The sequence below is a fragment of the Oncorhynchus gorbuscha genome, linkage group LG20, assembly GCF_021184085.1.
Source record: "Oncorhynchus gorbuscha isolate QuinsamMale2020 ecotype Even-year linkage group LG20, OgorEven_v1.0, whole genome shotgun sequence".
In the NCBI taxonomy this organism is placed as follows: domain Eukaryota; kingdom Metazoa; phylum Chordata; class Actinopteri; order Salmoniformes; family Salmonidae; genus Oncorhynchus; species Oncorhynchus gorbuscha.
In genome coordinates, this window is record NC_060192.1 from 10,638,534 (window position 1) to 10,651,230 (window position 12,697).

The following is a 12,697-nucleotide window of genomic DNA, read 5'->3' on the forward strand; positions in this document are numbered from 1 at the left end:
CACAATACTAACCTAATTGGCAGAATGAAAAGGAAGCATGTACAGAATAAAAATATTCCAAAACATGCATCATGTTTGCAACAAGGCACTAAAGTTATACAACAACAAAAATGCGGCAAAGCATTTGACTTTTTGTCCTGAATACAAAGTGTTATGTTTGTGGTAAATCCAATACATTACTGAGTACCACTCTTGATATTTTCAAGCATAGTGGTGGCTGCATCATGCTACGAGTATACTTGTAATCGTTAAAGACTGGAGAGTTTTTCAGGATAAAAAAAAATAACAGAATGGAGCTAAGCACAGGCAAAATCCTAGAGGCAAACCTGGTTCAGTCTGCTTTCCACCAGACACTGGGATATGAATTCCCCTTTCAGCAGGACAATAACCTAAAGCACATGGCCAAAAATACACTGGAGTTGCTTACCAAGAAGACAGTGAATGTTCCTGAGTGGCCTAGTTACAGTTTTGACTTCAATTTGCTTGAAAAATCTATGGCGACCTGAAAATGGTTGTCTGGAAATGATCAACAAACTATTTGACAGAGCTTGAAGAATTTTGAAAAGAATAAATGGGCAAATGTTGCACAATCCAGAAAGACTTACAGCTGTAATCACTGTCAAAGGTGCTTCTACAAAGTATTGACTCAGGAGTGTGAATACTTATGTAAATATTTCTGCATTTCATTTCAAATACATTTTCAAACATATCTAAAAACATGTTTTTTACTTTGTCATTGTGGGGTATTGTGTAGATGTGTGATTTTTTTGTTGTTGATTTAATCCCATTTGAATTCAGGCTGTAAAAACAAAATGTGGAATAAATCAAGGGGTATGAATACTTTCTGAAGGCACTGTAATATTTGCTTATTTCTCATCACTGATTATCAGAGGGAACAATTAATCTAGAGGAGTCACACTTCTTTTATGGCAGGGCTATCAGACAAGCCAGAGATACAGGCTGCCTCTGAAATGGCATCCTAATCCCTATTCAGTGCACAACATTTGACCAGAGGGAATAGGATGCCATTTCGGACACAGTCACTCTGTTACATCACTGATTTCTCATCCAGTGTTAATTACTCTTGTCAGGCATTCTGTTAATTACTTTTAACTGGTCCCCATTTGCTACAATATTATAAAAGGAACCACCTTTCCCTCAGCAGCTACTGACACATACAATGCAGATTCCCTTTTCCTCTTTAATGCTTTCCATCTGGCAGTTTCCGTCACCATATAAAGGGTGGATGCACCTGTGAATAATCAAAGGTGTGTGTGTGTGGACAGTGTTGGGAAGTAACGGATTACAAGAAAACTAATCAGTTACCAGCTAAAATATTGTAATCAGATTACATATACTTTAAAAAAGTGATGATTCCTTTTAAATTCAGAATGGATGTTTGTGCAAAAAATAATTTGACATCTTTTGGTTTTGTCAAAGTTTTATCCCTCCGATGTCAACAACTACAGACCAGTATCCCTTCTTTCTTTTCTCTCCAAAACTCTTGAACGTGCCGTCCTTGGTCAGCTCTCCCGCTATCTCTCTCAGAATGACCTTCTTGATCCAAATCAGTCAGGTTTCAAGACTAGTCATTCAACTGAGACTGCTCTTCTCTGTATCACGGAGGCGCTCCGCACCGCTAAAGCTAACTCTCTCTCCTCTCATCCTTCTAGACCTATCGGCTGCCTTCGATACTGTGAACCATCAGATCCTCCTCTCCACCCTCTCCGAGTTGGGCATCTCCGGCGCGGCCCACGCTTGGATTGCGTCCTACCTGACAGGTCGCTCCTACCAGGTGGCGTGGCGAGAATCTGTCTCCTCACCACGCGCTCTCACCACTGGTGTCCCCCAGGGCTCTGTTCTAGGCCCTCTCCTATTCTCGCTATACACCAAGTCACTTGGCTCTGTCATAACCTCACATGGTCTCTCCTATCATTGCTATGCAGACGACACACAATTAATCTTCTCCTTTCCCCCTTCTGATGACCAGGTGGCGAATCGCATCTCTGCATGTCTGGCAGACATATCAGTATGGATGACGGATCACCACCTCAAGCTGAACTTCGGCAAGACGGAGCTGCTCTTCCTCCCGGGGAAGGACTGCCCGTTCCATGATCTCGCCATCACGGTTGACAACTCCATTGTGTCCTCCTCCCAGAGCGCTAAGAACCTTGGCGTGATCCTGGACAACAAACTGTCGTTCTCAACTAACATCAAGGCGGTGGCCCGTTCCTGTAGGTTCATGCTCTACAACATCCGCAGAGTACGACCCTGCCTCACACAGGAAGCGGCGCAGGTCCTAATCCAGGCACTTGTCATCTCCCGTCTGGATTACTGCAACTCGCTGTTGGCTGGGCTCCCTGCCTGTGCCATTAAACCCCTACAACTCATCCAGAACGCCGCAGCCCGTCTAGTGTTCAACCTTCCCAAGTTCTCTCACGTCACCCCGCTCCTCCGCTCTCTCCACTGGCTTCCAGTTGAAGCTCGCATCCGCTACAAGACCATGGTGCTTGCCTACGGAGCTGTGAGGGGAACGGCACCTCAGTACCTCCAGGCTCTGATCAGGCCCTACACCCAAATAAGGGCACTGCGTTCATCCACCTCTGGCCTGCTCGCCTCCCTACCACTGAGGAAGTACAGTTCCCGCTCAGCTCAGTCAAAACTGTTCGCTGCTCTGGCTCCCCAATGGTGGAACAAACTCCCTCACGACGCCAGGACAGCGGAGTCAATCACCACCTTCCGGAGACACCTGAAACCCCACCTCTTTAAGGAATACCTAGGATAGGATAAAGTAATCCTTCTCACCCCCTCCCCCCTTTAAATATTTAGATGCACTATTGTAAAGTGGTTGTTCCACTGGATGTCATAAGGTGAATGCACCAATTTGTAAGTCGCTCTGGATAAGAGCGTCTGCTAAATGACTTAAATGTAATGTAAATGTCAATGACATTGAAAATAGGCACAAATTTAAGTTTGTTCTTCCTGAGCGAGTCTGACCACAAATCAGAGACCACTGTGATGACACACCAAATGCGATTCATGGATTGCGGGAAACTAACAGGAATATGCTTTTGTAGGCTACAGGTCCAAGCTATGTCTTCCAATGTTGCGACTGCTGTAGGCATCCAAAGTGAATAACTGCTTGGAAGTAAGGACAACAGCAATGGTACGTAGCCTACGGGCAATAGTGATGTAAATTATTATTGATATCTAGGCTACATAGTGCCTTATGGACTGTGGTTGTTGTGGATGGCTGTTGACAAATGTATGTGTACTTTACAAATGACGATTGAATTGAAGAAGTTCAAGCTGCCTATCAATCATTGTTTTGGCAACCAGGGGTGTATTAATTACAGAAACTGTTTATCATTTAAGTGTTCCCTTTATTTTTTTGAGCAGTGTGTATACAGAAAAAAACTGAGGAAAACAATATTTACAAGGTAAAGGACGGCTAGACAAAACACACGTCCGACTGCTACGCCATCTTGGAACTCTGCACTATGTAAAATCACTGTGGGGATGATGTCATCGTTGCACTTATTGATGAAGCCAGTGACTGATGTGGTGTACTCCTCAATGCCATCGGAAGAATCCCAGAACATATTTCAGTTTGTGCTAGCGAAACAGTCCTGTAACTTAGCATCTGCGTCATCTGACCACTTTATTGACTGAGTCACTGGTGCTTCCTGCTTCCTTTTTTGCTTGTAAGCAGGAATCAGGAGGATAGAATTATGATCAGATTTGACAAATGATTGGCGAGGGAGAGCTTTGTACGTGTATCTGTGTGGGGAGTAAAGATGGCTGCACATTTAACATGCTGGTAGAAATGAGGTAAAACGGATTTAAGATTCCCTGCATTAAAGTACCCGGCCACTAGCAGCACAGCCTTTGGATGAGCGTTTTCCTGTTTGCTTATGGCCGTTTACAGCTCATTGAGTGCGGTGTTCGTGACAGCATCAGTTTGTGGTGGTAAATAGATAGCTACGAAAAATATAAATGAACTACAAAAATATAAATGAACATCTTGGTAACTGGTGTGGTGTACAGCTTATCATGAGATAGTCTACCTCAGGTGAGCAAAACCACGAGACTTCCTTACAATTAGATTTCGTGCAACAGCGGTTTCCAAATACACACAGTTCACCACCCCTTGTCTTCCCGGAGAACGCAGTTCTGTCTTTCCGATGCAGCATAAACCCCGCCAGCTGTATGTTATTCATGTCGTCGTTCAGCCACGACTTGGTGAAAGATAAGATATTACAGTTTAATGTCCCGTTGGTAGGATATTCGTGATCGTAGTTCGTCTATTTTGTTATCCAATGATTGTACGTTGGCTAATAGGACTGATGGTAGAGCCAGATTACACACTCGCTGTCGGGTCCTTACAAGGAAATTGCTCAATTGCACTGTCTCTTAAGGACAAGACTTGTCAACCTGCTTAAGATGCATTAGAAGTAGAGGTCGACCGATCATGATTTTTCAACGCCGATACCGATTTATTGGAGGACCATAAAAGCCTATTTTTCTTTGTTTGTAATAATGACAATTACAACAATACTAAGTGCAATATGTTCCATGTAAGTAAAAGTGAAAGTAAAAGTGCAATATGTTCCATGTAAAATATGTGCCATGTAAGAAAGCTGACGTTTCAGTTCCTTGCTCAGAACATGAGAACATATGAAAGCTGGTGGTTCCTTTTAACATGAGTCTCCAATATTCCCAGGTAAGAAATTTTAGGTTGTAGTTATTATAGGAATTATAGGACTTTTTCCCTCTATACCATTTGTATTTCATTAACCTAAACGTCCTAAACGATATCTTAACCGCCATCGATAAGAAACATTACTGTGCAGCCGTATTCATTGATCTGGCCAAGGCTTTCGACTCTGTCAATCACCACATCCTCATCAGCAGACTCGGTAGCCTTGGTTTCTCAAATGATTGCCTCGCCTGGTTCACCAACTACTTCTCTGATAGAGTTCAGTGTGTCAAATCGGAGGGTCTGCTGTCCGGACCTCTGGCAGTCTCTATGGGGGTGCCACAGGGTTCAATTCTTGGGCTGACTCTTTTCCCTTTATATCAATGATGTCGTTCTTGCTGCTGGTGATTGTCTGATCCACCTCGATGCAGATGACACCATTCTGTATACTTCTGGCCCTTCTTTGGACACTGTTAACAAAACCTCCAAATGAGCTTAAATGCCACACAACACTCCTTTCGTGGCCTCCAATTGCTCTTAAATACAAGTAAAACTAAATGCATGCTCTTCAACCAATTGATGCCCGCAACCACCCGCCCAGCGACACGACTCTGGACGGTTCAAACTTAGAATATGTGGACAACTACAAATACCTAGGTGTCTGATTAGACTGTAAACTCTCCTTCCAGACTCACATTAGGCATCTCCAATCCTCGTAAAGCTGAGTATTCTATCGATCCTTAACTTTGGCAATGTCATTTACAAAATAGCCTCCAACACTCTCGTTGGCTGGCCCTCACTACATATTTGTCGCTAAACCCACTGGCTCCAGGTCATCTATAAGTTGTTGCTAGGTAATGCCCCGCATTATCTCAGCTCACTGGTCACCATAGCAACACCGACCCGTAGCACGCACTCCAGCAGGTATATTTCACTGGTCATGCCCAAAGCCAACACTTCCTTTGGCCAACCTTTCATTCCAGTTCTCTGCTGCCAATGAAGCTGGAGTCTTATATCTCCCTCTCTAACTGTAAGCATCAGCTGTCAGAGCAGCTTACCGATCACTGTACACAGCCAATCTGTAAATAGCACACCCAACTACCTCATCCCCAGATTGCTAGTTATCTTCTTGCTCCTTTGCACCCCAGTATCTCTATTTGCACATTATCATCTGCATATCTGTCACCACAGTGTTAATGCTAAATTGTAATTATTTTGCCCCTATGGCTCATTTATTGCCTTACCTACCTAATGTTCTACATTTGCACAAACTGTACATAGATTTTTTTATTGTGTTATTGACTGTACATTTGTTTATGTATAACTCTGTGTTGTTTGTGTCGCACTTTATCTTGGCCAGGTTGCAGTTGTAAATGAGAACTTGTTCCCAACTGGCCTACCTGGTTAAATAAAAAATAAATATAAATAAATAAAAACATACCCCAAACAGAGGCCATGGATTACAGGCAACATTTGCACTAAAGAGTAGTGCTGCCGCTTTCAAGGAGTGGAACTAACCCAGACGCTTATAATAAATTCCGCAATGCCCTCAGATGAACCATCAAACAGGAAAAGCATCAATACAGGACTATGATTGAATCGTACTACACCAGCTCCGACGCTCTTCGGGTGTGGCAGTGCTTGCTAAATATTATAGACTGCAAAGGGAAGCATAGCCATGAGCTGCCCAGTTACACGAGCCTACCAGACGAGCTAAATTATTTTAGCTCGAGGCAAACAACACACGCATGCACGAGAGCATCAGCTGTTCCGGACGACTTTGTGATCACGTTCTCCGTAGCCGATGGGAGTAAGACTACTTGCATTGGCTATATTGTAAAAATGTAAGGTTGTTAGGCATTAGGGTTAGCAGCGTGGTTAGGTTTAAAATCAGATTTTATAACTTTGTTGCTCTGTCAGATACTAACCTGCGCCTCTTTCGGGGAAAGTAGTCTAAAAGTAACAGAAGGTAATCCAAAAGTTACACTACTGATTCCAATTTTGGACAGGTAACTAATAACTGTAATGGATTACATTTAGAAAGTAAGCTATCCATTCTTGTGAGCACACTCATACTTACAATGACCATGTGGCAGACATGTCCTCGGCAGAGCTCAGAGTAGGAGGCATACTGCATATAGAGGACCCAGCTGGCCACCAGGATACCCAACCAGGCCAGCAGCAGGTACTTCACTTTTAACACCGGGAGACGACTCTACATGGGACAGAGGAAGAGACCATGGTCATTCAGCAGATGCTTTTATCCAAGGCAATTTACAGAAGTGTCAGCATTGTGTGGCCCACACGGGAATCAACTTATTGCCAGCAGCATGCTCTAACTTACAGAGCCATTGGCACCTGTATTTACTGTTATCTGTTGTGCCGTGCCAGTACACATTTTGTTTAACAGATTCCCTGTTGTTGAACCATCTCATGTGCAAAGAAATCTGCAGCCACCCAAGCCGTAGACTGTTCTCTCTGCTTCCGGAAGGCAAGCGGTGTATCAAGTCTGACACCGACAGGCTCCTTAACATTTTCTACCCCCAAGCCATAAGACTGTTAAATAGCTAACAAAATGGCTACACGGACTGAGTTCACCCAATTTTTTTTTTCACTGTTTTTATGCACACTGACAGGGCCCCTACACACTCACTCCAACATAATATGCACATACATTAATAATGGCTCTACACACACGCACTCACAGAATCATCCTCTACGCTGCTGCTACTCTGTTTATCATGTATCCTGATGGCTCGTCATCTTACACACACACACACACACACACACACACACACACACACACACACACACACACACACACACACACACACACACACACACACACACACACACACACACACACACACACACACACACACACACACACACAGTAAATAGGTTACTGAAACTGACTGCCCCTGTATATAGTATGCTTACTTACATTCTCATGTTCCTTATTTGATATTTTTATTTCTCCTTTGTTATTTTTAGTATTACAGTGTTAAAGTTTAGAGCTTTCAAGAAAGGCATTTCACTGTACTTGTGCATGTGAAATTAAAAACGTGAAACTAGTCTTGCCATTCCTGGCACCATTCTTTTACTCCTCAAACAGCTTGATTGTCATATGAATATGACATATGAACAATAACTTTTGATACATAAGTGAAGTAGGCCTATGGGCAGCCATATGCTCTGGGGGTAGTAACTTGTCTCGATTTTCATGCAACTTGCCAAGCCACCATTCAGTTTCTGCGCCATGACCGCAGCCAAAAACGGAGGCTATATCACTCAATTCTTTCCACATTGATATTCAATAGCACCTCATTGTCCACAAGTCAAATAACCTGTTTTTACCTTTGTTCAGCCAAAATAAAATTCACACACTGGTTTATGATGTTATTGGGCCTACCTAATTATGCAGAGAGAGCTCTTAAAATGGTGATTATCTGATGGCCTAAGGCACAAAAATGCAGCCAACTCATAAGTACTGGTCCCACCTGCAGCCCCTTCGACAGAGGGCAAAACAACACCAGGTGCACGAGTCTCCGTAAACCTCTGTGCATCATGAGTGATTAGGACGCGCACGGGCTGGAATGGCAAATCACTGAACCGTATTCCCGTCGAGTCACATCCTTGAGACCAGCATTTCTCGTCTGAGCACAATAAACTGACATCACTCGTTCAACCCCATAGCATTCAGTATTGTGCGCATTTGTCGTGCGATATTTGCATGAGGGGCAAAGATCTTTTGTGAAACAAAATCATAAACAGTCCAGAGCGACGGCGATGAGTCAGGTCAGCGAGACAGAGGACATCGTTTCATAATCCTATTTAACAAGAACGTCATTATTTTTGCAGAAAATAAAAACCGATCCAAAGGGTTCACCCGTCCTTGGGGAAAAATACGAAGTGCAGCGATATTTCGTTCAGATCATGCAGAATGACATTCTGGCCACACGTTTTCAGCTGCCGAGGCGCAATCGATTAGGACAGCAGAAAAATCCTGTCCTGATCCTCTATTTCAACAAATAATGTATAACGTTAGATAACCTGTTTTCCAAATATAGTAGCTTTCTTATATGCTACACCTTCCGACTCAACCGACCAAACCTCGTTCGTTACAGCGCTGTTGTAGCGATTCGTGTGAGCGCTATTTTAAAAGGGGAAGTTACAAATCTCATCTGGCTTCGCAGTTTTTAGACCGCCGGTATAAATAGACGCCCCCCCCCCCCTTTATATGAGGAGAAGAGAAAAATAATTTAAAATCACAACTGAATTCAATATGCCCAAAACTGATAGATGCATAAGCAACACTAAATGTATACGGTATTATCTGGGCTCTTGTCCAAAACCATACAATTATATTGTATTTAACTAGGCAAGTCAGTTAAGAACAAATTCCTATTTACAATGCTGGCCTAGGAACAGTTGGTTAAGTGCCTTGTTCAGGGGCAGAACGACAGATTTTTACCTTGTCAGCTCAGGGATTCGATTTGGCAACCTTTCAGTTACTGGAACAAAGCTCTAATCACTAGGCTACCTGCTGCCCCACTAGTATCCCTAAATATAAATCAGCCATTTACTTCCTGTGAGGTTTCTTTCAATCATATCACTGCAACTATTTACATCAGATTACTGCACCTAATGATTTTATAAAAACTATACAATGTTGACTGTGTAAATAATGACAGTGAAAGACAATCATAATGAATCAATGCTGTGTTTCAATGCTGTTGAAACTGCTGTTTTTTATTTTATTTTTCTAGTTTTTTAAACTAGGCAAGTCAGTTAAGAACAAAACCTTATTTACAATGACGGCCAAACCCGGACGACGCTGGGCTAATTGTGCACCGCCCTACGGCCGGTTGTGATACAGCCTGGATTCAAACCAGGGTGTCTGTAGTGACACCTCAAGCACTGAGATGCAGTGCCTTAGACCGCAGCGCCACTCAATCTAAACCTTCAGTCAAAAACTACAGGTTTTGATGGAGTAGAACAGTAGTAGTGGTACAACACTGCAGTCACTCAGGGATTAATTATCTGGCATCGGTCCAAAGCGTCTAGTTAACAAACAGCAGATACACCGGTCTGAGACCTGAGGTGCCGGGCAGGGCTGGATTACACTCCTAGATTATCACATCTAATCCTGTTATATCTGTAGTCTAAATCTGGCATATTGACTCCTGAACAACTTGATTTATGAGAGGGATAAACGTGACATGTCTATTCACGGTCAGAAATGATGAAATCTGGTAAAGCTTAGACCACAGTTGACAAGGATTTTATTGTACAAGCGAAACAAACAATACACATTTTTTTTGCTTACCTCTTTGCACTGAAGACGTCAAACCATCAGGTCCATTTCGCTGAATGTATTGAGTGCAGGTAGGGAGTCCACCAACAAGCCTTTCAGTGTCCTCAGCACAGTCCAAAATGTGAGTCAAACGTGATCGAAATCAAAGTAGATGTTTCTGTATGAGAGGAAATGCACAACATTGTATGAATGTCTAATGCATTGTTTACTTCAGATATTGTATGTACGGTGCATTTGGAAAGTATTCAGACCCCTTGACTCTTTCCACATTTTCTTAAATTACAGTCTTACTCTAAAATGGATTATTAGTATTTTTTTCCTTCATCAATCTACACCCAATACCCCATAATGATAAAGCAAAAACAGATTTTTAGAAATGTTGGCAAATTTATAAAAAATGTAATATCACGTAAGTATTCAGACCCTTTACTCAGTAGTTTGTTGAAGCACCTTTGGCAGCATTTACAGCCTTGAGTCTTCTACAAGCTTGGCACACCTGTATTTGGGGAGCTTCTCCCATTCTTCTCTACAGATCCTCTCAAGCTCTGTCAGGTTGGATGGGGAGCATCGCTGCACAGCGATTTTCAGGTCTCTCCAGAGATGTTCAATCGGGTTCAAGTCCGGGCTCTGGCTGGGCCAGTCAAGGACATTCAGAGACTTGTCCCAAAGCCAATCCTGAGTTGTCTTGGCTGTGTGCTAAGAGTCGTCCTATTGGAATGTGATCCTTCGCCCCAGTCGGAGCTCCTGAGCGCTCTGGAGCAGGTTTTCATCAAGGAACTCTGTACTTTGCTCAGTTCATCTTTCCCTTGATCCTGACTAGTCTCCCAGTCCCTGCCGCTGAAAGAAATTCCCCACAGCATGATGCTGCCACCACTATGCTTCACCGTAGGGATGGGGCCAGGTTTCCTCCAGATGTGATTCTTGGCATTCAGGCCAAATAGTTCAATCTTGGTTTCATCAGAGCAGAGAATCTTGTTTCTCATGGTCGGAGAGTCCTTTCGGTGCCTTTTGGCAAACTCCAAGTGGGCTGTAACGTGCCTTTTACTGAGGAGTGGCTTCCATCTGCCCACTTTACCATAAAGGACTAATTGTTGGAGTGCTGCAGAGATAGTTGTCCTTCTGGAAGGTTCTCCCATCTCCATAGAGGAACTCTGGAGCTCTGTCAGAGTGACCATCGGGTTCTTGGTCACCTCTCTGGCCAAAGCCCTTCTCCCTCGATTGCTCAAATTGGCCAGGAGGCCAGCTCTAGGAAGAGTCTTGGTGATTCCAAATGTCTTACATTTAAGAATGATGGAGGCCACGGTGTTCCTGGGGACCTTCAATGCTGCATAAATGTTTTGGTATCCTGTCTTGGAGCTCTAAGGACAATTCCTTTGACTGCATGGCTTGGTTTTTGCTCTGACATGCACTGTCAACTATGGGGCCTTATATAGACAGGTGTGTGCCTTTCCAAATCATGTCCAATCAATTGAAATTACCCCAGGTGGACTCCAATCAAGTTGAAGAAATCAATGGAAACAGGATGCACTTGAGCTCCATTTTGAGTCTCATAGCAAAGGGTCTGAAAACTTTTTTACTTGTAATAAATTAGCAAAAATTTATAAAAACCTGTTTTCGCTTTGACATTATGGGGTACTAAGTGTGTAGATTGATGAGGGGGAAAAGGTATTTAATCAATTTTAGAATAAGGCTGTAATGTAATAACATTTGGAAAGAATCAAGGGGTCTGAATACTTTCCGAATGCACTGTATATATCTCCTGGACAACAGAAGACAGCAGAGGGAGCACGCCCCCATCCACATTGACAGGGACTCAGTGGAGAGGGTCAAAAGCTTCACATTCGTCGGCCTGCACATCACCGACAACCTAAAATGGTCCCTTCACACAGACAGCGTGGTGAAGAAGGTACAATAGTGCCTATTCAACATCAGGAGGCTGAAGAAATTTGGCTTTGTGAAGTTCTTGCCTAAGACTCTCATGAACTTCTACAGATGCGCCATTGAGAGCATCCTGTTAGGCTGTATCACCACCTGGTATGGCAATTACACCATCCGCAACCACAGGGCTCTTCAGGGGGTGGTGCAGTCAGCCCAACGCATCACCAGGGGCACACTGCCTGCCCTCCAGGACATCTACAGCACTGGTGTCACAGGAAGGCCAAGAAGATCATCAAGGACCTCAGCCACCCGAGCCACAGCCTGTTCACCCCGCTACCAACTAGGTGCATCAAAGCAGGAACCGAGAGACTGAGAAACAGCTTCTATCTCCAGGCCATCAGACTGTTAAACAGTCACCACTAGCCACGAGAGAGAGAGAGAGAGAGAGCAGGAAAGGGAGAGAGAATGATATGCTGCACAGCCCAACAAATATCTCATGAAGATGTTAAGAGGCTCACAAATAACTTGAGTTTGAACTTTAGTTTGGCCCCAGGCATCAACAGCAATAATGCATTTTTCAATGTGCCGCTATGTTTTCCTTTGGAAATATATTTGTAATCAAATCAGAAAATGTGGTAGCTGCTTTGTTTTGGAAACACATGCCTAATAAACACTGGGGCGGCAGGGTAGCCTAGTGGTTCGAGCGTCGGGCCAGTAACCGGAAGGTCTCAGACCGGTATATCTGCTGTTTTTTAACTTGCATATATTTTCTTTAGGAATGTAGTGAAATGAAAGTAGGCAAA

At 43.4% G+C, this 12,697-nt stretch overlaps 1 protein-coding gene across 2 annotated transcripts in view; it reads right to left on the minus strand.

The window, feature by feature from the left end:
• The window catches only part of LOC124007428 (divergent protein kinase domain 1B-like), a 29,038-nt gene extending 20,170 nt beyond the window's left edge, over positions 1–8,868 (minus strand). The window contains exons 1-2 of one of the 2 annotated variants that reach the window (XM_046317976.1): positions 8,200–8,868; positions 6,780–6,914 (exon numbers count right to left, since the gene is read on the minus strand). In XM_046317976.1, the coding sequence (XP_046173932.1) occupies positions 6,780–6,914; positions 8,200–8,268 (204 nt within the window). In that variant the 5' untranslated portion in view covers positions 8,269–8,868. Of the gene's footprint in view, positions 1–6,779; positions 6,915–7,643; positions 7,786–8,199 lie in introns of those variants that run through there. The other variant, XM_046317977.1, reaches the window with a different exon arrangement.
• Positions 8,869–12,697: the final 3,829 nt, after the last annotated feature.